The sequence below is a fragment of the Budorcas taxicolor genome, chromosome 6, assembly GCF_023091745.1.
Source record: "Budorcas taxicolor isolate Tak-1 chromosome 6, Takin1.1, whole genome shotgun sequence".
In the NCBI taxonomy this organism is placed as follows: Eukaryota; Metazoa; Chordata; class Mammalia; order Artiodactyla; family Bovidae; genus Budorcas; species Budorcas taxicolor.
The window spans coordinates 105,594,396-105,622,170 of NC_068915.1; the positions used below are offsets into that span (position 1 = coordinate 105,594,396).

The 27,775-nt window shown below is 41.5% G+C and overlaps 1 protein-coding gene across 1 annotated transcript in view; it reads right to left on the reverse strand.

Annotated features, from left to right (window-relative positions):
* CLNK (cytokine dependent hematopoietic cell linker) overlaps window positions 1-26,078 on the reverse strand; it is a 191,943-nt gene extending 165,865 nt beyond the window's left edge. Inside the window, exons 1-2 of the mRNA XM_052641789.1 lie at window positions 26,001-26,078; window positions 23,929-23,981 (exon numbers count right to left, since the gene is read on the reverse strand). Coding sequence (XP_052497749.1) covers window positions 23,929-23,981; window positions 26,001-26,078 — 131 coding nt within the window. The remainder of the gene's footprint in view (window positions 1-23,928; window positions 23,982-26,000) is intronic.
* Between the last annotated feature and the right edge of the window lie 1,697 nt (window positions 26,079-27,775).

Here is a 27,775-nt window from a genome sequence, read left to right on the forward strand (position 1 = left end):
CCACCATTCCGCTCTTTGATTCCATGAATTTAACTATTTTAGATACTTCAGAGAAGTAGGATGACACAGTATGTCTTTCTGTGGCTGTCTTAATTCATTTAGCTTACTGTCCTCCAGGTTCACTCGTTATTGCAGAATGCAAAATTTCCTTTCGTTTTTAGGCTGAATAATATTCTAGCACACGCATGTATCACGTTTTCTTTATCCATCCATTGATGGACGTTTAGGCAGTTTTCACGTCTTGACTACCGTGAATCATTTTGCAAGACCTCAAACCATAAAAGGGAGTAGTGCTCAGCTGCTCAGTCTGCGATTCCATGGACTGTAGCCACCAGGCTCCTCTGTCCATGGGATTATCCAGGCGAGAATACTGGAGTGGGCTGCCATTTCCTACTCCAAGGGATGCCATTTTCTGACCCAAGTATTGACCCCATATCTCTTGTGTCTCCTGCATTGGTAGGAAGATTTTTTTTTTTTTAACCACTAGTGCCACCTGGGAAGCCCCCCCAAAAAGAGTAGGGTGAATAGTCAATCAGAAAACTTTCTCCAAAAGACTTTCCTTGATGCTGCTCATCTCTAGGCTCCTGCCCCAGCCTGAGGTGGATGCTCCTCTCTGAAATGTCAAGCATCTTGCGTTATCCTTTGTCACAGCACGTGTTGCCTCTAACAGCTAATGACAGGGTGTGATGACACACCAGAAGGGATGACTGACAATACATCCATGTGGCTGTGCTTAGTGTCTATTCGGTGCCCAAGCTGTAACAGACAGTTCACTCGATGCCTGAAATGTGAGTAAATGTTCTTCAAGGAAACTTTTAACTCTATTGTTCTGAGATTCTGCGTGGCTCTTGAAATACCAATTCCTCTCCTTTTGAGGGTAAGAACCTTATAAATCAGCATGGATAAGTAGAAGTAACACAGCGTTAAAATCAGATAGATTTGAGTGTACATATTTTGTCTTGCTTGGGCTTCCCTGGTGGCTCAGGTGGTGGAGAATCTGCCTGCAATGTGGGAGACCTGGATTCGATCCCTGGGTTGGGAAGATCTCCTGGAGAAGGGCATGGCAATTCTCTCCAATATTCTTGCCTGGAGAATCCCCATGGACAGAGGAGCCTGATAGGCTACAGTTCATGGCATTGCAAAGAGTCTGACATGACTGAGCAACGAAGCACGCCTAAGCACACCGCACAGCACTTTGACTAGCTTACTTTTGAAGACAATAATACGTGTGTTGCTGCTGTTGGTGAGCGGCCAAGTCACGCTCAACTCTTTGTGACCCCATGGACTGCAGCATGCCAGGCTTCCCTGTCTTTCACTATCTCCTGGAATTTGCTCAAACTCAGACCCGTTGAGTGGGTAATACTATCCAACCATCTCATCCTCTGTTGTCCCCATCTCCTTGTGCCTTCAATCTTTCCCAGCATCAGGGTCTTTTCCAGTGAGTGGGCTCTTTGTATCAGGTGGCCAAAGTATTGTCACTTTAGCTTTAGCATCAGTCCTTCCAATGAATATTCAGGGCTGATTTCTTTTAGGATCAAATGGTTCGACATCCTTGTAGTCCAAGGGACTCTCAGGGGTCTTCTCCAATATCACATTCAAAAGCACCAATTCTTCGGCACTGAGCCTTCTTTATGGTCCAACTCTCACACCCATACGTGACTACTAGAAAAACCATAGCTTTGACTGTATGGACCCTTGTCAGTAAGGTGACATCTCTGCTTTTAAATGCACTGTCTAGTTTACCATAGCTTCCCATCCAGGGAGCCAGCATCTTTTAATTTCATGGCTGCAATCACTGTCTGCAGTGTTTTGGAGCCAAGAGAAATAAAATATATCATTATTTCCCCTTTTTTTCCTTTCTATTTGCCATATATAATAATACATATAATCTTTAGAATCATCCTATGACATAATGCTTATATCAGGTACACATTGGTAATTTAGAAATGGCACACCTGTGCACGCACACACATGCACACATTCCAACACACGTATTATGGTTGTATCTATAGATATTCATTTTGAAATTTTAAAATTCCGATTGCAGTTCTGCTAACTTTAATATTTCTTTTAAACAAAACTAAAGCAAAGGTGAATCACAGACTGAGCTTTGCAAGGTTAAGATTTATTTTTAGACCCAGAGAGCTTTGGAAGAAGAGACAGTCTATGTCGCTTATGTTTCAGTTCTGGAAATAGACCCAAGACTTGAAGTGCAAAATGACACGGCCCACTGAGGTGTTTCTAGGACATATTATCAGCTCTGGAGCAGATGAGCCCAAGCAAATCTATTTTGCAAGGACAAAATTTTTCACTGCCAGTGAACCTGGCCCGTGGAAGACAGAGTGGAGGAGACAGAAGTGGGCAACTAAGCCATGTGTTTCTTGGCAGAAAAACGTGGCTCTCTCGACACACTACTTTGATAAAATCCCGTCTCTCTGAGCCATGCTGATGTGATGGAGGCAGACTGTCTCCTCTTACCTGTTCCTTTCTTTTTCTTGTATGTAAAACTCTGGGTGTTTTCATGGGCAAATGAAACATTCTATGACTCACAGGAACTCAAATAGCCCAGCATTCAAACCATTATTCCTATCTGTTTATTGCCCACTAGAACCCACTTTACACAGGTGTAGTGACAGAAGCTTGGTTAATCCCAGCATTATTTTCAAAGCTATGAATCTGGCAATATGAAGACTTTGCTGAGCTAAGATTCTTATTGTTAAGACTACACTGAAGAAAATACTCTCGAGACAGCCTTTCTGGACCTTTCTCCCTATCTTCAGGCAGCGTTTTCTAGTCTTTTTTCCTGCCATCACTGAGCATTGTATACATTTGACCCCAGCATTTCCTGTGCAGTGTTGCCATTTCTCCACCTCCCAGGCTTTTTATATGTCAGGTCCTTGGCCCAGGGACAAGGCCTCACTTCTCACCTGGGTCCAGGTTCTGTATGATGCACAGGGGACATGATTTATCCCAGACTAACCTTGAGTTTACTTTCAAGAACTTACTGTCTTTCAAGAAATCATTCCTTTTCTCAATGGTTTCCCTCTATAGCTCTGGTGAAAACTGGGGACTTAGCAACTGCAGTTATAATCTAAGGCTTATTAGGGAACCTTCAAAATCTTCCATCCCTTTCTCTTATCTGATTATTTTATATGAGGCTTCCAAGATGCTGGATTATGAAATTGAATATTTTTAAGGATGGGGAATAGCTAGATATCTGTCCTTTTTGTATCTTGAGTGTTGTTACCAGAAACGATTTATTTTGTTTATCATTAATTCCAATGAAGAAGGCAACTTAAGACAGAGCTGTTTGGAAGTTGTAAGCGCACTTAACTTACGGACATATGAAGAGATCTCTGGTGGAACTTGTAGGAAAAGGCTGTATTAAATCCTCCTACAAGATAGGACAGAGCCTCTCATCAGTGCAGGAGAGACCTGCTCTATGTCAAGCACCTACTGTGTCCTAGGCGAGACCTCTTTTGTTTATCCCAGTACTTCTGACAGCTATTATAATCTCCATTGCATAGGGGAGAAAAGTAATTGTAAAAAGGGCTTCATTTATTCATTCAGCTGACTCATAAAAGATACTTTTCTAGGTGATGGTAACGAACACACTATTTACATGTAGGCAAGGCCTATGTGTCCATTAACAGAAGAATGAATGAAGAAGATATGGTACGTGTAGCTGTAAAATGAATGAAATAACACCATTTGCAGCAACATGGGTGGACCTAGAGATTACAGTATTAGGTGAAATAAATCAGAAAGAGAAAGAAATATATTATACTATATCACTTTATATGTGAAATCTAAAAAAAAAAAAAGATACAAATGAACCAACTTACAAAACAGAAACAGACTCATAGACTTTAAAAACAAACTTGTAGTTACCAAACGGGAAACATGGGAGAGAGGTATAAATTAGGAGTTTGGGATTAACATACATACACTACTATATATAAGACAGATAATCAATAAGGACCTACAGTATAGCACAGGGAATTCAATATTCTGTAGTAACCTATATGGGGAAGGAATCTGAAAAAGAAAGGATGTATGTATATGAATCACTAGCTGTGCACCTGAAACTAATGCAACATTGTAAATCAACTATTCTCCAAGATAAAATAACAATTGCCTGATAAACACAGGCAAGTTGTCTGTCCTATAGTCCAAAGATGCTCCTGCTCTGATCTTCAAAAGGTCAGCATGGGTGAGAATCTAAAAAGAAATCTGGGCTCTGGATTCTAAATTAGTGTCCGTTTCATCACATCCAACTATACTGAATCCACTTGCTCTGCTGTGGCCTCTCTGTGCTTTGCTGTCCTTTAGTCACTAAGTCGTGTCTGACTCTTTAGACCCCATGGACTGTAGCCTGCCAGGCTTCTCTATGGGTTTTCCCAGCAAGAATAGTAGAGTGGGTTGCCATTTCCTCCTCCAGGGTATCTTCCCAACCTCGGAAGCAATCCCACGTCTCCTTCATTGGCAGGTGGATTCTTTACCCCTAAGCCATCTGGGAAGCCCCTTTCTGGACATTAGATTCTGGCAATTCACCTTCTGCATAGATCAGAAAGCAGGAGAAACATCATTATGTTTTATTTCTCACTCTCATTCTGGTACTGTAGGACAGGACCCTCACCATGTTACTCATCTTCTCAGCAATATATCTCGTTGTACAAATTACCACGTAATGAGTAGTCACATCCTTTCAGTACCATTGAGCTGATTAAGACGTTCCCCACATATTACCTAAAGTGACATCACGGGGCCAAAATCTTGTGAGACATCTCTATTTATAGATGAGGTAACAGGGAAATTTATCTTAGTCTCAAAATGTCACTAAGTGCTGGAGGTGTTACTGTCTTATGACTCCAAGTTCAAAGAACCATCAGTTAAGAGGATTTGACGATGGGCATTTCCCAGGTGCTTTACATACTGTATATCATGTAACTCTTATTTAGCAAGTGGCAGAGCAAAAATTGGGACTGCAGTCTGGTTGATTTCAAAGCTTAATCTCTTTTTGCATAACCTCTTTTTACAGTAGCTGCAGTCATTTATCTTCACAATCAAATATGTTGCCATTTTAAGCATCCAGCAAAGGAAAGGTGGTGGAGAAAATTGATGCTATTGTATTTCTTTTTAGATAAGGAAGTCCAAGACTCATTGAATAAAGATCTTGCTTGGGTTCAAACACCTTGTGAATGGCAGACAGGGGATGTAGGCTCAGGCTTTCTGGTTCTGAGCCGATGGTTGTCCTCTTGTTCTAGCCTTCTAAACCTTGGTGCCCAAACCTTGAGAAAACAAAGAAACTCAGTTTTACTTACTAATAATCCATTCAATGGCTTCCCAGGAGGCTCCGTGGTAAAGAAGCTGCATGCCAAGCAGGAGATACAAGTTTGACCCCTGGGTTGGGAAGATCCCTGGAAAAGGAAATAGCAACCCATTCCAATATTCTTGCCTGAGAAACCCCATGGACAGAAGAGCCTGGTGGGCTACAGTCCATTGAGTTGCAATGAGTCAGACTTGACTGAGTGACTAAAACACCACCACCACCAATCCATTTCTTCCAGATAACCACAATGTACAATCACTCACCTCGAGCCAGACATCCTGAAATGCAAAGTCAAGTGGGCCTTAGGAAGCATCATTACAAACAAAACTAGTGAAGGTGATGCAATTCCAGTTGAGCTACTTGAAATCCTAAAAGATGATGCCGTTAAAGTGCCGCATTCAATATACCAGCAAATATGGAAAACTTAGCAGTGGTCACAGGACTGGAAAAGGTTAGTTTTCCTTCCAATCCCAAAGGAAGGCAATGCCAAAAGTGTTCAAACTACCGCACAATTGCACTCATCTCGCATGCTAGCAAAGTAATGCTCAAAATTCTCCAAGCCAGGTTTCAACAGTACATGAACCATGAAATTCCAGATGGTCAAGCTGGATTTAGAAAAGGCAGAGGAACCAGAGATCATTTGTCAAAATCCATTGGATCATAGAAAAAGCAAGAGAATTCCAGAAAAAATCTACTTCTGCTTTATTGACAATGCCGAAGGTTTTAACTGTGTAGATCACAACAAACTGTGGAAAATCCTTCAAGAGATGGGAATACCTGACCATGTTATCTGCTTCCTGAGAAATATGTATGCAGGTGAAGAAGCAACAGTTAGAACTAGACATAGAACAATGGTCTGGTTCTAAATTGGGAAAGAAGTACATCATGGCTGTATATTGTCACCGTGCTTATTTAACTTATATGCTGAATACGTCATGCAAAATGCCAGGCTGGATGAAGCACAAGCTGGAATCAAGATTGCCAGGAGAAATATCAATAACCTCAGATACACAGATGACATCACCCTTATGGCAGAAAGTGAAGAGGAAATAAAGAACCTCATGATGAAAGTGAAAGAGGAGAGTGAAAAGCTGGGTTAAAACTCAACATTCAAAAAATGAAGATCATGGCATCTGGTCCCATCACTTCATGGCAAATAGATGGGGAAACAATGGGATTCGTGACAGACTTCATTTTTTTGGGCTCCAAAATCACTGCAGATGCTGAATGCAGCCATGAAATTAAAAGATGCTTGCTCCTTAGAATTAAAACTATGACCAGCCTAGACAGCATATTAAAAAGCAGAGACATTACTTTGCCAACAAAAATCCATCTAGTCAAGGCTATGGTTTTTCCAGTAGTCATGTATGGATGTGAGAGTTGGACTATAAAGAAAGCTGAGTGCTGAAGAATTGATGCTTTTGAACTGTGGTGTTGGAGAAGACTCTTGAGAGTCCCTTGGACTGCAAGGAGATCCAACCAGTCAATTCTAAAGGAAATAAATCCTGAATATTCATTGGAAGACTGATGCTGAAGCTGAAACTCCAATACTCTGGCCACCTGCTGCGAAGAACTGACTCATTGGAAAAGCTGCTGATTCTGGGAAAGATTGAAGGCAGGCGGAGAAGGGGATGACAGAAGATGAGATGGTTGGCATCCCTGACTTGAGGGATATGAGATTGAGCAGGTTCCTGGAGTTCGTGATGGACAGATAAGCCGAACCTGCTGCAGTCCATGGGGTTGCAAAGAGTCAGACAGGACTGAGCGACTGGACTGAATGCCCTTACTTTCAGCTCTCAAGGGAGATTTGGTCTTCCTGGGAGGACAGAACCAGCAGTCTTCACTGGCTTAGAAGGAAGCAGGTTTTCCAGACATCAATAAGCATTCTCATCCAAGGAACGCATTTCTCATCTGTGTGTACCTGGCAAACTCCTGAAAGTGAGAGTTGGTCACTCTGTCCTGTCCGACTCCTTGAAACCTCATGGACAGTAAGCCTGCCAGGCTCTTCTGTCTGTGGAATTCTCCAGGCAAGAATCCTGGGGTGGGTAGCCATTTCCTCCTCCAGGGTATTTCCCTGACCCAGGGACTGAACTCAGGTCTCCTTTATTGCAGGCGGATTCATTACTGCTGAGCTGCCAGGGACTTGTCTTCAATACAAGCTCTGAAGAAAACTTTCTGTGAGTCTCATGTAAGTCTCTGCAGCTCTGCACCTCTCACTTACCCCTCTGGGGTGGATGCAGGTGCCCTTACTTCTGTGTTCCTGCGCTACCCTGCGCTTTCATCTGGCACATAATATACGTCACTGTTTGGAAACTCCTTGCTTACTGATCCATTGTTCTATTGGCTCCACTGGATTGTTAAATGTGGGACTGAGACATCTCCCGCTATTTGTCCCTAGCAGCCAGCACAGAGCCTTGCACATAGGAAATAAATGGATGAATGGATGCACAAATGAATATAGATGCTGGATTGAATTAACATATGGATGAATAAAGAAGAGAATAGAGGACTGAATCAATTAAAGCCTTAATTTAGACGCTGCTTACTTTGCCGACTAAGGTCCGTCTAGTCAAGGTTATGGTTTTTCCAGTGGTCATGTATGGATGTGAGAGTTGGACTGTGAAGAAGGCTGAGCACCGAAGAATGTATGCTTTTGAACTGTGGTGTTGGAGAAGACTCTTGAGAGTCCCTTGGACTGCAAGGAGATCCAACCAGTCCATTCTGAAGGAGATCAGCCCTGGGATTTCTTTGGAAGGAATGATGCTAAAGCTGAAACTCCAGTACTTTGGTCACATCATGCGAAGAGTTGACTCATTGGAAAAGACTCTGATGCTGGGAGGGATTGGGGGCAGGAGGAGAAGGGGACAACAGAGGATGAGATGGCTGGATGGCATCACTGACTCGATGGACATGAGTCTGAGTGAACTCCGGGAGTTGGTGATGGACAGGGAGGCCTGGTGTGCTGAGATTCATGGGATTGCAAGGAGTCGGACATGACTGAGTGACTGAACTGAACTGAACTGAACTGGCCCTATTTCAGTGGCTGAATTATAAAAAGACAATTAGATATGTCTCAGTTCAGTTCAGAATTTTCTGAACCTAAAATGTTATAGCAATCTTTAACAGGAGTGCCATTTTTGGCTGCTTTTACTTTTTTTAAAAAATGCCTTTCTGATTTATCTTTGTGTGTCATATGAATGTGTTCCTATTTTACAATTAGAGGAAATAAATTTTTTAAAATGTTAGTTCTTATGTTGGAAAAGCTAGTACAATTTAGAGTTTCTCTTAAATTGAGACCGTAACTGCTGAAAATATCTAAAATCTATGAAGGTTTATACCATGTTCAAGATAATGTTCTAAGCACTCATATATTAAGTCATTTAGTAATCAGGACAATGTAATAAAATCATAATATAATAATTATTATATTGATGATAAAATAATATTAATTATTATTATTTACATTGCATAGATTAAGAAATTGAGGTGCACAGAGGTTTAGTAACCTGTCCAAGATCACACAACTGATAAGTTATCAAAGATAACTTGATTAAGAGGAAAGAGATACCTAGTACTGGTGTTTTTTACAGTTAATTTATTTAATCCGTCTTTTTACTACATTGTTGTTGTTTAGTCACTAAATCATGTCCAACTCTTTGTGACCCCATGGACTCTAGCCTGCCAGGCTCCCCTGTCCCTGGCATTTTCCAGGCAAGAATGCTGGAGTGGGTGGCCATTTCCTTCTCCAAGGGATCTTCCTGGCCCAGGGGTCGAACCCGGGTCTCCTTCATTGGCAGGTGGATTCTTTACTACTGAGCCATTGGGGATGCCTTTTATTACATTAGATGGAGTATTACTATCTCCTACTGATCTAGGGCACCGTGGGACAGAGAAATTACATGAGCAGTCCAGCCATCCAGTCTTAAGAATTGTCATAGCTGGTATTAGAACCCAAACTCCATAACCATTCCTTCAGAGCGTTAAGGTCTTTCATATATTTTGGATTTATTTATTGCTATGTTTATTTGTTTGCTCATTTATGCATACAAGGATTAACTGGTAGAACATATATAGACCTATTAATACAGGCATGTAACAAGCAATAGTAGCTTTGTACAGACTTCTATCTGATTCTGTTTTTCCTTTTTAATATATAGGCAGCCCTAGAATCCTCTGTCTCTGATGAGTACATGGAATGAGATACTGTATACAAATATGAATAACACAAGTCTAGCAAGTAGTAAGAACTTAATTCATGTTCATTGAATGAGCATTTGCAAAGCTGTGAAGAATCATATTGAGTAAAGAACACATAAGTCCCAGGGATGTGTTACTTTATATAAAAATAAGAGCATCATTGATAACACTGAAAACATGGAAATTCTTTTATTCTATTTTTAATTAAAAATTTGCCAAAATAAATTAAAAAGTTGAATTCCATAGGGTGAAATGAAGAAATTTACTTCTTGTGGCATAATGAACAAGATACTCTGACTAAAACTTCCACAGAAAATAGTTAAAAAAAAATTTGCAATTGATTGCTGGCAACAGTAAGAACTGCTCTGAGAGAGCTCAGATTTAAATGAAGTGAGAACTCAGAGATGGAAACGGAACTCTAAAAACAGCCCTCTCCTCGATGGCATTGCTAAAAGGCGGGTGGGGATGGGCTTAGATTTTTACGGCCTCGTAGAACACTGAGAATTTGAAATATTGAGAATTTAAGATATTCTGTGCTCAGGGACTAATAGGAGACCCTGCCCCCACATAAGTGTTAGTGTTAGTCACTCAGTCATGTCTGACTCTTTGCAACCCCATGGACTGTAGCCCACCAGGCTCCTCTGTCCATGGGACACACAGTCAGTGTGTCCAAAATGAGACAAATAAATAAGTTTCACTGGGTTCATCATAGTGAAAGTGCAGAAAACCAAAGACAAAGAGAAGACCCTTGAAGCATCCAGATGGAAAAGAAATATTACCTCCAAAAAAATGACAATTATACTGATAATTAATTTTTCAGTCCCAACAGTGGTTGGAAGCAGAGTGTAGAAAAATAACTTTATAGTTCAGAGGGAAAATAACAGTCAATCTGGAATTTTTGTCCAATGAAGATATCATTTTAAAAATGAGGGAAAAGTAAAGACATTTTAATATTCTTATGAGGGGCCTTGACATGAAAGAAAATTCCAAATTGTGCTCTACTGAGAGGAAGTGATCTTCACAAGAATATTTGAGAAATAAAAAGAAAAAAAATGACCAAATATTACATTAAATATTTGGATAAATATTCTAAAGCACTGACTGTTTAAAACAATACTACAGTCTTAAGAACCAACTCATTGGAAAAATCCCTGATGCTGGGAAAGATTGAAGGCAGGAGGAGAAAGGGATGACAGAGGTTGAGATAGTTGGACGGCATCACCGACTCAATGGACGTGAGTTTGATAAGCTCTGGGAGTTGGTGAAGGACAGGGATGCTGGCATGCTGCAGTCCATGGGGTCCCAAAGAGTCAGACAGGACTGAGCAAGTGAACTGAACTGAATGGTTTCAGGGGTTAACAAATAATATAGAATTAAAATACATGACTGCAGTAGCATATAAATTGTGAATGGATGATTAGAAATAAAGTATTGAAAAATGCATATATTATTCTAAAAGAGGGTTAAATAACCTTGAAAATGAGCGTTAGTTGCTCAGTCATGTCCAGCTGAGCCATTTCCTCCTCCAGGAGATCTTCCTGACTCAAGGACTGACCCTAGGTCTGAGCCATCTGGGGAGTCCTTTAGATGTTTGTAATTTAATTATATATTAAAGATATCTAAGGAGATCACAGAAAGAGAATTATAACTCATACCTAATAAACTAGTAGAGGTATAATGGAGTGAGAAAATATATATATACACACATGCATGCACATGTGTGTATAAAACCAGAAAAAAGAAAAACTGAACACCAAAAAGAAAAAAAAAAGTAAAAAGGACAAGGAAATGGAAAGGCAATATAAAGTATAGTAACAAATTGAGAAATTATACAAATTATAAATTGGGTAAATTATTTAAAGTCAATTTTATTTTATTAGATCAAGCAAATCACAAAACATTTACTTCAGCTTTATTAACTATGCCAAAGCCTTTGACGGTGTGGATCAGAACAAACTATGGAAAATTCTTCAAGAGATGGGGATACCAGACCACCTTACCTGCCTCCTGAGAAATCTGTATGCAGGTCAAGAAGCCACAGTTAGAACTGAACATGGAACAACAGACTGGCTCCAAATTGGGAAAGGAGTATCTCAAGGCTGTATAAAATCACCCTGCTTGTTTTAACTTATATACAGAGTGCGTCATGCAAAATGTTAGGCTGAATCAAGCACAAGCTGGTATCAAGATTGCCAGGAGAAATATCAATAACCTCAGATATGCAGATGACACCACCCTTCTGGCAGAAAGTGAAGAGGAACTAAAGAGACTCATGATGAAAGTGATAGGACAGTGAAAAAGTTGGCTTAAAACTCAACATTCAAAAAATTAAGATCATGGCATCTGGTCCCATCACTTCAAGGCAAATAGATGGGAAAACAATGGAAACAGTGACAGACTTTATTTTTTTCACTACAGATGGTGACTGCAGCTGTGAAATTAAAAGATGCTTGCTCCAGGGAAGAAAAGCTATGACCAACCTATATAGCATATTAAAAAGCAGAAACATTACTTTGCCAACAAAAGTCCATCTTGTCAAGGCTATGGTTTTTCTAGTAATCACGTATGGATGTGAGAGTTGGACTGTGAAGAAAGCTGAGCACCGAAGAACTGATGCTTTTGAACTGTGGTGTTGGAGAAGACTCTTGAGAGTCCCTTGGACTGCAAGAAGATCCAACCAGTCCACCCTAAAGGAGATCAGTCCTGGGTGTTCATTGGAAGGACTGATGTTGAAGCTTAAAGTCCAATACTTTGGTCATTTGATGTGAAGAACTGACTCATTGGAAAAGACGCTGATGCTGGGAAAGGCAGGAGGAGATTGAAGGAAGGAGGAGAAGGGGACGACAGAGGATGAGATGGTTGGGTGGCATCACTGACTCGATGGAGATGAGTTTGGCTGAACTAGGAGTTGGTGATGGACAGGGAGGCCTGGTGTGCTGTGGTCCATGGGGTCGTGAAGAGTCGGACATGACTGAGTGACTGAACTGAACTGAACTGAAAGAATACATATTCAAGAGCCAATTCATTGATAAAGTGAAAACTAGGGTTTGCAAATTTCTAGATACCATGAGTTACTACAAAGTTATAGTAATTAGAACTTGTGTAATTGACATGGGGAAGCATGGCACAGTAGAGAATGGCCAGAAAATGATCCACCTGTGCAAGAAAATTTGGTTATGAGGTTGCAAATCAGTGTAGAAGGGGTAGGTAGGCCTTTTTATTATATGTTGCTGAGTAAATTATCTGTATGAAAAACAACAATTCTCCCCTACTTTACTTTGTTGTTCAATCACCAAGTAGTGTCTGACTCTTTGCAACCTCACAGACTATATAGCTCTCAAGCTCCCCTGTCCTTCGCTATCTCCTGGAGTTTGCTCAGATATATGTCCATTGGGTTGATAGTGCTACCTAATCATCTCAGCTTCTACCGCCCCTTCTCCTTTTGCCTTCAGTCTTTCTCAGGACCAGGGTCTTTCCTAATGAGTCAGCTGTTTGCATCAGGTGACCGAAGTATTGGAGTTTTAGCTTCAGCTTCAGGCCTTTCAGTGTATATTCAGGGTTGATTTCCTTTAGGATTTCATGTTACACTCAAAGTAATCAATTGCAGGCTGATTAAAAGCAAATTTTATGATTTTGGAATTCAATCTAGGGAACTACTTTACTGATCTCAGGATAAGAAAAGTTTTTTCAAACAATACTAAGATTGAATAAAAAAAGAAAAGTTGGTATTGCTTGACTGCCTCAAAATTATGCAAAAGAAAACATAAAAAGAGAATGAAACTAAAGTCACAAACTGGGAAAATGTACAGAATAAAGAAATAACTCACATAACTCAATATGAAAAAGACGAAAAGCCTTACAGAGGAGTGAGCAAATGATTTCAACTAGTACTGTGGGCAAAAAAGAAAAGCATAATGGCTAATAGGTATCTGAAATGATGCTTAACCATATCTGTAGTGAACAAAAGGCAAATTAAAACCATCTACCAGTTCGGTGAACAAGAGAACTGCCAGCATGGACGACTGATGAGATGGGATAGCCAACAGGCCACGTACACACCCTTGCGGGAGGGCAAACTGGCCTGCTGACTTTGGAAACTGTGGCATGACCTGTTGGAATTTAAAGCTGTGCATACCTTGTGATCCAGAAATTTCCATCCTGAAAATGTACCTTTCTATACAGATGTGTGTGTGCTTATTTGCTCAGTCATGTTCGAGTCTTTGCCACCCCATGAACCGTAGCCTGTAAGCTTCCTCTGTCCATGGAGGATTTCCCAGGCAAGAATATTGAAGTGGGTTGCCATTTCCTTCTCCGGGGGACCTTGCAGACCCAGGGAATTAACCTGTGTCTTCTGTGTCTCCTGCCTTGCAGGCAGATTCTTCACCTGCTGAGCCATTAGGGAAGCCGTTATATACAGATACTCTTGAGTATAAACTCCAAGACACAAGCAAGAGTGTTCTGAGCAGCACTGACAAAAGGGGAATCTGGAAAACAATCCAAATGTCTATTGATCGGACAGCAATAAATAGTATTTTATGCACGTAAAAAAAATCTTACATAGGCATGAAACTGAAGGAATTATGATTAGCCACAATAGCAAAGGATTACCTCTGAAATGTAAGCTGGGATAGTCATAAAACAGATTGTAGAATGATGATGGCTATTATGTACAGAACCCAGATTATGCTCCATTTATGTATAAATGTCTTATTATATCAGTCAGCTCATTTACTGGTCATAAGACCACTACAAAGAAAGCACTGCTATTATTTTCATTTTGTAGCTGAGAAAACAGACACAGTAATGTTTATTAACACTCAAGATCTCGAGTCAGACACTACTGAGGGACAATCGCTTTAACTTTCAAGATCTCATAATGGAACCAAAGGAAACAGTTATTAAAAACCAGGCAGTCTGGGTGCACAATAGACCCTCTGGTATGATTTTTTGATCTGAAGTTCAAAAACAAGCAAAACCAAATTATTGTTAATGATATAGCCATATATTGTAAAATTAAAAATAAAAGTGAGTGAATGATTAACACAAAATTCAGGACAGTTGCTCCCCTGTGTGTGTGAAGGGCTGGAGGTAAGGAGTTGTGATCACAGAAAAGTGAATGAAAACTGCAAAAATAACAGTAATTAAAAAAAACTGAGAATGAGTGAACATATCGACTTTTATTGTTCTTTATACCTCATGCATATTTTATGGCTATTCTTTTGTTCCTATTCAATATTTAAAGCAATTGCAGATAATAAAGGAAGAGAATGAAACCTTGTGAAATGACAGAAAAAATCTTCAAGTTTGCTCCTCAAGACATTTCTTGTATCTTTGCTGACAGAATCCTTAGAAAAGTCTACAGAAACTGACCTGGGTAGAATTTTCATTATTCAAAGTATTTTTGTTTAAACAAACAAAATGGCACCAAATGGTAGGATAAATGCTCTAATTGCAGCCTATTTACAAAGAACATGGCAGGGCAGCAAACATCCATCCCTCCAACATGAGATTTTAAGCATTGTAACCAAGATTCAGGCCTTTATCCTCCTTCTGGTTATGGATTGAAGGGCCTTCTTTTCCCATCGTTAAAGAGATATGGGAACTAGAATTCCACCAGCCATCATAAATTGCCAAGAAATTCTCTCTTCAATTACTTAGATTCAGTTCTGAAGCAACAAAATTCAAGTTATCAGTCAATGTAACACTACCCTTTATATTAAATCCTGATTGAGCTTTTCCAGCTGCAGTGATTTCTTAAGTCTATCCCTACTCTTCCTCCATTTGCTACTTAGTAAATTCCCATCATTCCCCTAGCTCAGCTCAACTATCACCTCCTCTGAGGAAGTCTTTTCTAATACTACCATACCCTTTCCCAAGATATGCTCTCTCACAGAATAACCAGAACCTCTTCTGTGTGCCCTTGGCAATTTGCACACACATGGAACAAAGAAGTCCTTAACTGGCCCTCTGCTTGCCCGCAAGGAGCTCTTTGTTTATGTCATTCTCCTCTGGAATGGATGTTTTTCCAAGTCCTACAGATATCTAAGTTGAATCCTGAATATCCAACAGCAAAGAGTCTAGCTTGTGGTAATAACTGCAATGATGATAAAAATATCAGACAAAGGACTTTCTTGGTGGTCCAGTGGTTAAGAATCTGTTTGCTAATGCAAGGTATGTGGGTTCGATGCCTGGTTCAGAAAGATCCCATGTGCCACAGGGCAATGAAGCCCGTGTGCCGTGACCTCTGAGCCCCTGCTCTAGGGCTCATGCACCACAATGAACAGCACCCCTGCTTGCCACAACTAGAGAAAGCCTGTGCACAGCAAAGAAGAACCCGAGTAGCCAAGCAAATAAAAATATGTAAATAAAAAGGACAAGATCTGTCCTAGTCACCTCTTGCTACCTCAGACCCTCCTCCAAAGCAGCGCCTTAGAAACAGTTTACTTTTTTCTCTCTTGGCTTTTAGCTGGATGGCTTCCTCTCAGGTTCTATCGTGCTGTTGCGTTCTCAAAACTGGACTGAGCTGAATGCCCCAGAAGGCTTCCTGATCTTAAGCCTGGTGCCCAGTGACCCTCAGCCCCTTGCCTCTCCATGGGATCTCCCCAGGACTTCTCCACAGATCGGAGCTCCTCACAGCCTGACGGTCATAGCATGTAACAGGTGGACGTGGTCTTCCAAAGGGAGAAAGCAGAGTCGCCTGGTGTTAAAGCCTCTGCCCAGACTGGGTAGTGTCCCCTCTGCCATATATATACCACTGGTCAACACTGCCACAGGCCCTCACAAGCTAAGGGAAGTGGAGAAATTGATTGACTTCTGAATAGGGAGTGGTCAGGTCACGCACTAGAGCAAGTGTGGTGGGCGGTGTTACTGCTGCCATGTTTAGAAAGCACCATCTGCTACAGTATCTATTGGCTTCCCATGTGCCAGACAGGGTGCTACACCTATCGCATACATTGTTGCTTAACTGTCTCAAAACCCCTTTTAGATGTCAGGTGTGTGTAAAGGAGAATATGCAAGCAACTGGTAATTTGATCTTTATGGAGTATCCAACCATAAATGCTTGTTCTTATTTCTGATTTCTCTGCACCTTTATATAATAAAATACTATGTAATCATTATAAGCTATCATTGGGGGTCAGTTTCTCCAGACACTGGCCAGACTTGTAAGTTTCCCTGGGTGTGCTGGATTTGCTCATTGCAGGTAACGAAACAGAGCATTTTAACATTTGGACATGGTTAGATGAATAGGGTTTGTCAAATTTGTCTGTGGGTTGTCTTATTTTTTAGCAGTGGAAGAATATAAAATATGAGCTGCTTAAATGATGGAAGGTTCTATGGCTATGAAAATGACTTTAGTAACATTTGAAAATATTTATAATACATTCAAGTTAAAAAAATAAAATAGGATGCATAGTTGTATGAAAAAGTCATAAAACAAAAATCCAGTAATGTTGACTCCTTTTCAGAGGTTTGATTAGTGGTATTTTTCTTTATGTAAATATATTTTGTATTTAGCAGTGAATATATATTACTTGAATGAGAACAATAAACTCAAAGATGAAAATAAGTCACAACCTTCTTTACTTTTTGTGATGTTTTTAAAGGCCACCCATACAAAGAAAAGTCCAGCCTTATGGCTAGTTAGCAGGACACTAAGTTTGTTCATCTGGAAGCTTCCCAAGTGGTGGTAGGTGAGTTCAGTCAGCTAGTTCCATCCCCAGCTGGCAATTCAGCCATTAAGAGAGAAGAAAGTTTATCTTCATACCCCCTGTTGCCCCATCACCACCCATCTTCATACGTCTCAGGACTAACCACATCTGCTACTCTTGCAATAGTGTCTTTGGCCTTGTCTGCAACCTCGGTCAAGCTCTTGCCCTGTATCTCAGCTATGTTCTCTCACAGCTTGTAGCTTTTTAATTGCCAGCCAACCACGAAGCTGAATCCTAGCTCCATGACTTTGATAGCACCAGTGGGCGAGCCTGGTTGCCCCGAGAGTTGGTTCGTAATTACTACTGAGTAACTGGGAAGCCAGCCACATTGATTCCCCTGCTGGATGCAAGGCTCTGATCTCAGGATGCCCAAATCGCTGCTTCTCATTTCCCCAAGGTTCGGTGGGATTTACACTTATTCATTCTTGCAAATCAAAACTCAGTTGCTCCCTGAGGTCAAAGGCAGTGGTGTTCACATGTATCGGGAAGGGAAATAATGACCTGGGGTCTACACAAGATTTTATCATTTCGTCGTAAAACTGATTATGCCACATCCAATACATATAGAGAGAAATATTTATTGGGACTTCCTGTGTACTAAACTTTGAACTGGACCCTTTCGAGAGAAGCTGATAGCCATTGCCACCCAGTGACGCAGAGAATTTCATCAGGAGAATTCTAAAAGAGAAAATATGCCCATACAAGGAAAGCAGCCATTCAGGTTGGGAATGTGTCCTTGGTGAGATTACACAGGATTATTTTCCTAATCATTGTGTAGCAGCTCAATTTGGCACAAAGATCATGGACTTTGGAGTCAGAGAGATGTGGCTTCAACTGACTCCGAACTGGGTGGTTATCCAAGGTGGCAGATCTTATGTGGCGATATGGGAAGCATGTTTTACTGCTGAACAGCTAGTCAGCATGGCAGAGATCCTCCTGCAAATTGACTAGTAGGGTGCCTGGCCTGTAGGCCCTAATGGCCTGTAGGAATTTTTCTTTCTACCCTTTCATTTTCATAACTGGACTTCCCTGGTGGCTCAGTTGGTAAAGAATCTGCCTGTGATGTGGGAGACCTGGGTTCGATCCCTGGGTTGGGAAGATTCCCTGGAGGAGGGCTTGGCAACCCACTCCAGTATTCTTGCCTGGAGAATCCAATGGACAGAGGACCTGATGGGCTGCAGTTCACGAGGTCACAAAGAGTTGGATACGACTGAATGACTAAGCACATATTTTCATAACTAGATGCTGAATTTCAGTGAGTAAATTACTGTGGGAAAGTATCATTATTTTGCTTAATGATTAATGATTGGCATTGACCTGAAGCTGGCTTTGCTGATGTCAGTACAAAGATACCCTTTCTTACAATTTTTAAACTCACTGTATCAGAAGGTAGTGAGCCTTTTATCCTAAGACTATTCAAGAAGAGTCTCTAATTGGGTTTCTTTTGGAGTTGATGAAAATGTTCAGGCATCTGATAAAGGACTTGCATCTATAATATATAAAGAATATGAAAACTAAAATTGATTGAGGATGATGGTTGTACAATTCTGTGAATATACTAAAAACCACTGAACACTTTACAGAAAGGAAGAAGCTTTCAAGTGGGAACAATCTAACCAGTCATTCCTGTTCTATTTGTGTATAGAGTCCACTCATCTAAAAATGTATTTCCAGAACAGCAACCCTGAATACTCATTGGAAGGACTGGTGCTTGAACTGAAGCTCCAATAATTTGGCCACCTGATGCACAGAGCCCACTCATTGAAAAAGGCCCTGGTGCTGGGAAAGATTGAAGGCAGGAGGAGAAGGGAATGGCAGAGGATGAGATGGTTGGATGGCATCACCGACTTAATGGACTTGAGTTTGGGCAAACTCCGGGAGACAGTGAAGGACAGGGAAGCCTGGCGTGCTGCAGTCCATGGGGCTGCAGAGTTGGACATGACTTAGTGACTGAACAACAACAATGGTACAGAACAGAAACAGGTAGAAAAGTTTTGGAGGTAAAGTGATCTTGAATTAACTAAAAGTTGAAATAGGCTTGGTGGTTGGTTTTAAACACAGTATACAGTTCCTAATGGGGGCTTGCTTGGTGGCTCAGGTGGTAAAAAATCTGCCTGCAATGCAGGAGACCTGAGTTTGACCTCCGGGCTGGGAAGATTCCCTGGAGAAGAGAAAGGCTACCCACTCCAGTATTCTTGCCTGGAGCATCCCATGGACAGAGGAGCCTGACATGCCATAGTCCGTGGGATCACAAAGAGCTGGACACAACTGAGTGACTAACACTTTCACTCTTCATAGGTTCTAATAAAGATTATGTGTGCATGCCAAAGAAAAAAGGAGAGTCTTAATTCTTTCTCTTAGAACTATTACTAATGGGGTTACAACCATATGTGGAAACTTGAGTTCCATACCATTAAGACTCTCTCTTTTAGAGACAAACTTTTTTTAGCCATCGAAACTCATTCCGAAATAGACATGAGAGACAAGTTCCCCAAAGCAAGAAAAAAAATGTAGTAAGTTTCGTTAGCTGATTTGATTGAGCCTGTGTTCTTATGTTATACTAGACTATCACAGAATAATTGTATTACCTGTGATAAGACACCCAACGTCGCATGCTGGGGACCATAGTGAAACAGTCTATTACTCCTAGAGTATAAAGTATTAAGTTAGATCTCAGCAATAAAACTGCCTCATAAAACTTTATAGGTAACCAGTGATATGTCCAAAGCCAAGGTCAAGATAAAACAAACCACCAGATAAAATACAGATCCACCATTTGCTTTCTAAATTCCTTAGGGCTAGAGATTCCAGATATTTTGGAATTTAGAAAAGTAATATTGTGCCTGTATTGAATACTATGTAATATTTACAATAAGTTCTGGAGCAACAGGTAGTCATTAAACACGAAGTGTGTGGGTTTTCACACTAAGTGGGATAAATGAAGAACGTCCATAACTTCACTTCATCGAGGATCAAATTTTGTTCTCACTCTAGTTATCAAAAATTTTGAGTATTTGGAAGCCTCTTGACTTTGGAATTATGGCTATGGGATTGTCGATCTTATTTCAACACAAGCCTTAAAACACTCTGCTTTTGAAGAGAACTTACTAACGTGGGACAATGATTATAACATAAAACAGTATTATTGAATGAATAATTGAAAACAATACAAGTTTTAAAAATAGACTTCCTGAAATTTCCAAATATTACAAAAGACATAGAACAATGAGAAGGACTGGTAACAAAACACATTTATTTCTGGGTCCTAGGATAATTGGTGATTTTTGTTTTCTTCTTGGTATATTTGTATATTTTCTGAAGTTTCCACGGAACTAAGAATCATTTTAAGGGTAAACAAAGTGAGCTTACTGTTGCACCCTGTCAGCACGTTTCAAAGGGGGCACACTGGGGTGATTATTCCCTCATTAGTCCCTGATCTGAGTGTTTGAGTTCCCAAAGGAGCTGGGCCAGGGAGGGCATTTTCTTACTGGAAAGGCCTAGAAGTGATCACTCTAATGGTCTCTTCCAGAATATCCAGAACCGCAGCACCACAATTCTTATCTGTTCTGTCCAGAATGATGGAGAGATACTGGAAACCAAATCGGGGACTCCCGTATCCAGCCCCAAGGGTGTCATGAGCAGTGGGCCAATGTGATCAGTCTGCTCTAACTCCACCGGTTTGTTCCAAGGAATGAGGCTTTATGTAGCTTGATTGATTACTAAGGAGTCTGGTTGCAGAGACAGTAAATGTAGAATAGCTTGCTAATTTCAGAAGCAATTTTGAATCAGGACAGCTGGACTCTGTAGGATTTGTGGAGCGTTCCCACCACTTTTACCTAACACTAAAATGCTTTGCTTAATGTGCGACTAATGCTCTTGAGGGCAGGGGCTAGATCTTATTCATCTTCATAAGGGAGGGGCCTGGCATAGGATACACTGTTCAGTAAATGTTTTTTTTTCTTCTTTAAACTTTTAATTTTATATTGGAGTACAGCTGATTAACAGTGTTGTGATAGTTACAGGTGAACAGTGAAGTGACTCAGCGATAGACATACATGTAACCACTCTCCCACAAACTACCCGTCCAGGCTGCCACACAACACCGAGTGGAGTTCCCTGTGTCATACAGTAGATTGCCCATTTTAAATACAGTAGACTGTACATGTCCATCCCAAAGGAGCCTCATGTTAAATAGCAGAAAAGCAATATAAAGCTTAAATTTACCATCTCAACCATTTGTATACTGTCCAGTCGTGGTAAGTATATTCATGCTATTGTGCAACCAAACTTCACAACATTTTGCCAAAGCAAACTCTATACACTTTAAACAGCTACTTATTTGCCCTGCCCCAGTCACTGGCAATGGCCCTTCTACCTTCTACAAGGAGCTCAGCCCAGTGTCCTGTGACAACCTGTGGGGGTGGGATGGTGGGGAAGATGGGAGAACAGTTCAGGAGGGATGGGACATAGGTATACCTGTGGCTGATTCATGCTGATGTGTGGCAGAGGCCAGCACAATATTGTAGAGCAGTTGTCCTCCAATAATTGTATTTTGTTCTGTACTTATCAAAAACAAATGAGCCAAAAAAATAAATACACTCACCGAAGAAATTTTAAAAAAAGGGAGAGAAATTGACACTAGATGGATGATGCTTGAAGAGATTATGTTAAGTGAAAGAAGCAATAAAAATCAAGTACAGTAAATGCTTTTGACCCAGCTGATATATTTGAAGGGGAAAGCGTGTGCATATATTTGCACTGTGCATGTACCCATATGTGTGTGGATGTGCATAAATATATAATCTATTTCTATATCATCCTTTCATTTATGTTTATTCATTCTTTGTAAAAATGCCCAGTGGCTCAGAGTAAATAGCTGTAGTTACAAAGGCCATTTAGAATTTCACATTAGAAAGTCAGAATTCTAGATGATGGAATCGTAAGATATCTTAGACCAGAATTTTGCAAGCTTAGTTGCAGGTTAGACTCAGTTATGCATTAATAGAATGGCCCACTGTTCAGGTATTCTGATTTCTTTGGTCTGGGGAAAGTTGCTGAAATTTTGTTTGGAGCTTCCTTGATGATTCTAATGGTCAGTCAGATTTAAAATCTACTGCCTTGAACTAACTGGGTTAATGATTTTCACAGAGGAAGGCGTGCTCCCTCCAAGGTGCAGCAGAACAAAATCTTGTGTGTATGTACAATGTGTATATTTGTGTGTGTGTGTGTGGAGGGAGAGGAAAATTTCCATTTTACACTCATGTAACCTTTGATACGTAACCGCCTTCCCCGAGTTGACAAATATTTGAGATACTTCTGCAGGGTACTGCGATAGAGACAGCTCTGTGAACGATGCCTCTACAGTCAGATGCTGCTCAGACTTTAACAAGTTTATATAAATCAACTGGGGATCTTGTGAAAGTACAGATTCAGATTCAACTTCCTCAGAGGAGAAAACTCATGATTATGATGTTATGATGATTTGATTTTTCTGGCCTGTGTATGGGCAGCTTCACATCCAATATGACTCTACAGCTGAACTCAAAAAAACTACCCTTTGGGAAGGTTGATGAGAGCAACTGCTGAGGGATCAAGATCTGGCTAAAAACAAAGCCATCTCAAGTCGTGAAAGGGAGACACCTCTCCTATTTAGGAAGGAGATTATTGGCACAGAGCAGAATTGCAGAGAGAAGCAGAAGCAAGGACTAAAGGGGAGGGACTCACGACCTCCAAGCCAGATAGATGTCCATAGCAAATATTGCTGAGACTGTCAAAGTAACCCTACTTTGCCGCCCAAGGGGGGGTCTAAGTCTCTTGTTCGGCTGTGCTTCTGTGTCACCCTGGTGTCAACCACGTGTCCAGTGCCCACCTGTGATACTCAGGCATCATCTGGTTACCATGGGCTACCCCTGGGCAGTCTTCCTCTCCAGGCCAGATCCTTCTTCCCAGGGGAAGGGTTAATATATCCAGGGAGTTATTAACAGGTAAAACTTTCTGAATATTGGATGGCTATAAAACGACAGGGCGAAGCAACGGGTTGATACTAGGTCTCCCTGACCCTGTAATCCTTGTTTTTTCTCCCATGACTGCTCTTTTCACACAGAGGAGAAAAGCAGTGCTGCCTCTCCAAAGGCAAAATAAAGCCCGTAAATAAACAAGCAGGTTGATTTTAAAATCAGGGCACCCAATACCCCAATTTAAAGGACTTTTGTTTTTCATCATAAATATTTCTTACAATTTGGAGGCCTGCTATCTTTTTTACTACCTCCAAAATGGGATGACTTTTTGCTGATGGAGATACACGTTGAGACAGTATCCTAAACCAGCCGCAGCATCCGCTCTGGGTGTTCCACAGACAGAAAGTTGAATTCCAGGCTCTCTGCTGTGGGAATAAGTGTGCATACTGTGGTTCTGTTAATTCTCATTTCACACCCTGGTGGGAAGTGGATGGGTGGTATTTCTGGATGCCCTCCTGGCATTCTGATGCTGGGTATCTAGTCTCTGCCTAAACCCACATCCCCGACTGCACTAGGGAAGAACAAGGAACCTCCTGCAGAAATCGCTGAGCACCTACACATCCTCAAGCCCGGCCTTTCCACGTGGGCACACTGCATCCTTCCGGTAGCTCTCCCCAGCACCCTACTCCGGTCCCCACGGAGGAAACGGGAGATGCGCGCTCGTGGTACTTACGGTCTGTTCATCTTTCTTGGCACCGGGCAAATGAGAGGGATCTTCAACTCAGCCTGTGGAAACAAAAGCAAGCTCATTACTGGGCCTTCCCTATCATGTTTTAATTCTGGTGAACAGGCTCCTGTCGCTTCCTGTTAAAACGGGATACAGGTGGCAGCTTAGAGGAAACGACAGAGAGAGAATCAATCCAGGTTGATCATTGGTTTATTTCAGGAGGCGATGGGGGAGAGGACGTCTTCCCTGACATGCTGTCCTCTTTCTGTCAGTATTCATCCAATCTGCCCCCCGGGGAGCTGGGCAATCCTATCCCGAGCAAGCCTGGTTTTGCTTGACGTGCCATTGCCTGCTTCCCCTGGGTGCCCAGGGCGCATTAGCCCGAGCTCTGCTCTGGGGAGCCCATGTGCGTGCAGAAAGGATGCTTTTCCTTTCAGAGTGTGACTCCGCCATGAAATATTTATTGGGAGTTACATTTATATACCGCTTCACATAGGACACCACAGTTTATTTGTGGCTTGTATTTGCTTGCTTTGGAGAAATCATTAGTCCCACTTACCATATAAATCAGCAGCAGAGACCCTGAGAGTATTCAACAAGGACTTTACATCCATGATCCCCATTTAGCTGCACAGAGACTCTGGGAGGTATAAAGGATATTACCCATGGGATCAGTTGGGGTTCCAGCAAGAAACAGATGGCACCCTCAAATTGGGTAATTTGAGAACAGTTTAATAAAGAGACAGTTTAAAAGGTCTGGGCAGATTGTAGGGGATCCCAAAGGACCGTGAAGGACCTGAGGGGCTGTGACTGGGCATGTGCCAGGAGGGGTCGAGGGAGCCAGTGGCCACGGGGATCCAGAAGCAGGGCTGATGGGAAAAGAACTGTGACTTTCGGGTGAGGCACTCGCAGGGATTGAGCTGTGGTGGGTGGAATAAAAATCTGCATCTCATGGGTCTCCTGCTCTGAATCTCTTCCACTGACCAAACTCAACAGCAAGCCAAGTGTGAGGAGCCATCAGGAAGCCAAGTGTGAGGAGCCATTGGTATGACTTCTATCCATCAGCCTCCTAGAGCTCCCAGCTAGTGCAGTGGGGTAGAGAGTGGATTTCACTTTTAAAGAGAATGAGATCCTTGGAGATTAAATTATGTGCCCAAGGTCACCCATCTGCAATAAGAGCCCAAATCTACAGGACTCAAGCATTCCATCTCCTAGCAATTCAACCATATTGCCCACTGAGCTTTAGGTACTCCTAGATCATTCTGCCACCCATATGCCCATCTGTCCATCCACCCATCCATTCATTCATCTATCCAATAGCCATTTACTGAAAACTAACTTTATTCAAATATTGTGCCTTCCCTCCAGGCATGCCTAAAACTCAGTATAAGGTAGATTCTATTCTAACTCCCCCTATGATTTTTGTTAGCAAAGTGCTTTGTAAAAACAGATGCAGATAAAACAGAATGAATTCTGACTCTGTCTTGGACAGCCCAGGGGATCTTCATAAGGGAGATCATACTTGATCTGGATTTTGCAGATTAAGTCAGCATCTTCTTGATTTACGGAAGTTGTTCTGGGTAAATGGGGTGCCATGTGCAAGGGTGTGAAGGAGTAAGAACATATAGTGTGACACAGAGACTTTGCACAGCTTGATGGGATCATAGAGGCCAGCAGCTTGGATGTTGGTAGCATGTGGAAAAGAACCTGGGAAGGTCTATTGGGTTTTGATTGTCAAGGACCATGCGCAACAAAGGATGGGATTTGGACTTGAGCTGTGTGATCTTGGACCACTGACTTCAAGACAGTTACTAAAAAACTGGGACTAAACTCCAGTTCCCCAGATACCCCATGTCCTACCCCACAGCAACCCTCATCCTGTGCTTCTAGGTCAACAAAGGACACAGGGAAAGGGGGGTTGGCCATTAGGTCCTCTGGCCATTCTCTCTGGATGAGTGTGGAGGGTCTAGTTCATGGCCTCTTTGTAAGTAGTTTTGTCCAGTGAGGAAGAGGACTTCATCAATGTAACACAAACAGTGGGCATCAGTTACTGGAAGAGTCCTGGACTGAAAACTGACTTCCAGTGCCGTCATTAACCAGTGCATGACCTTGTAGGAGCACTTGGCCTCTCCTCCTTTATAAATGGGGATGTCCATGTCACCCCTTTCCAGTATTAAGTGTGAAATAAGCTGATGCCTCTGAAAATATCCTACAAACTATAAACATTATGGAAATATGGATGTGCATTCCCTTGCACAACAAAGTAAAGCTTGCAAGTTGTTTTAACATTGGTCATATTATATTTGGATATGTATGGTTATGGACAGGCTTCCTTGGTAGCGCAGCTGGTAAAGAATATGCCTGCAATTCAGGAGACCCTGGTTTGATTCCTGGGTTGGGAGAAGGGATAAGCTACCCACTCCAGTATTCTTGGGCTTCCCTGGTGGCTCAGATAGTAAAGAATCTACCTGAAATGTGGGAGACCTGGGTTCAATCCCTGGGTTGCTAAGATGCCCTGGAGGAGGGCATAGCAACCCAGTCCAGTATTCTTGCTGGAGAATCCCCCTGGACAGAGGATCCTGGTGGGACACAGTCCATGGGGTAACAAAGAGTCAGACACGACTGAGTTACTAAGCACAGAGCATGGTTCTAGACATTGATTTTTGGATATTACTATTTAGAGGAATTCAGTGACTTGATTACAGTAATGCACATCAAATTTGTAACCCCTTTTCCACTTTGGGAGCATTTATGATTTTGAATGTCTTGCTTATAATTCCTTCATTCCTTTGAGTGTATTAACCAGGAGTTCTAAGTAATGCTGAAATGAGTCAAAATAAGGCTGTCTTTGTGGAGGGTTACCTACCCCTGTGCCTAGCTTTTGGCTCGAGCTTATGTACAGTGTGAAGGAATCACAGGGTATTTTCCTCTAAAGCTTATATCCTAGGATCAGAGGCCTTGGGGAAGTAGTCAGGAAAGCTCTTTTCCAGCCATCCCCGGTGTAGCCTTGAACAAAGCATTGGAATGTTCTGGACCTCATTGTTTTTTCATCTGAATAATGAAAAGGTTGGGCCCAATAGATCTCTTCCAGCTCAAAGATTCCTTTAAAAAATCCATTAAAAAACTGCAATCCCTCCATACTTGGTGACAAAGAATGGTTTTAAAAAGTTGGAAGTATGTTGTTATGTTTCTCACGTTTTATTGTCTTCTTTAATAGAGCTCCTTGCAGAGCAAAATTGCAGAAAGACTTCTGACAAAGTGCTAACACTTAGGGCATCAGCGGTGGACAGAGGAGCGGCTGCGGAAGGAATTCTTAGCTTTTGCTTTGTACCTAAACCTTTGAAAATTATGCAGTCTGTAACATCAGTGCTTATTAGGTTTGTATTTTAAAATCTTAATAAAAGTTTAAAAGAGAGATTTTTACTAGCAGCTTTTAAGAGATGTGAGCAATCCATTGTACAAAAAGAATTTTAAAATGTTTTGAAGGGAGCCCAACTTCTCTGGCATTTCAAAAGCAAAACTGGGGTCTTACTGACCCATATCAGAGGATGAGCCAGCCAAGTGGTGCTGTCCACAAGACAGAGTGGATGGCACTCCGTGAGGTGTACAGGGCTGTGCTCTACTCAGAATGTCTAAGGCTCGTCTGAGAGTGCTGAGGTCTTACCTGACCTGAGTCATTTTTGTAAAGGGATGTGGTGAGAATGGGATGTGGTGAATCAGACAGAGTTTCATGTCCGTCAGTTCTACAAATGTGACCTATTAAAGACCATGCTCATCCCTTCCCGACATATACACTTTTTAAAAAGATGGAATGAACACTGAGCATCTGCTGTGTGTCCTCAGTTGCTGTCAC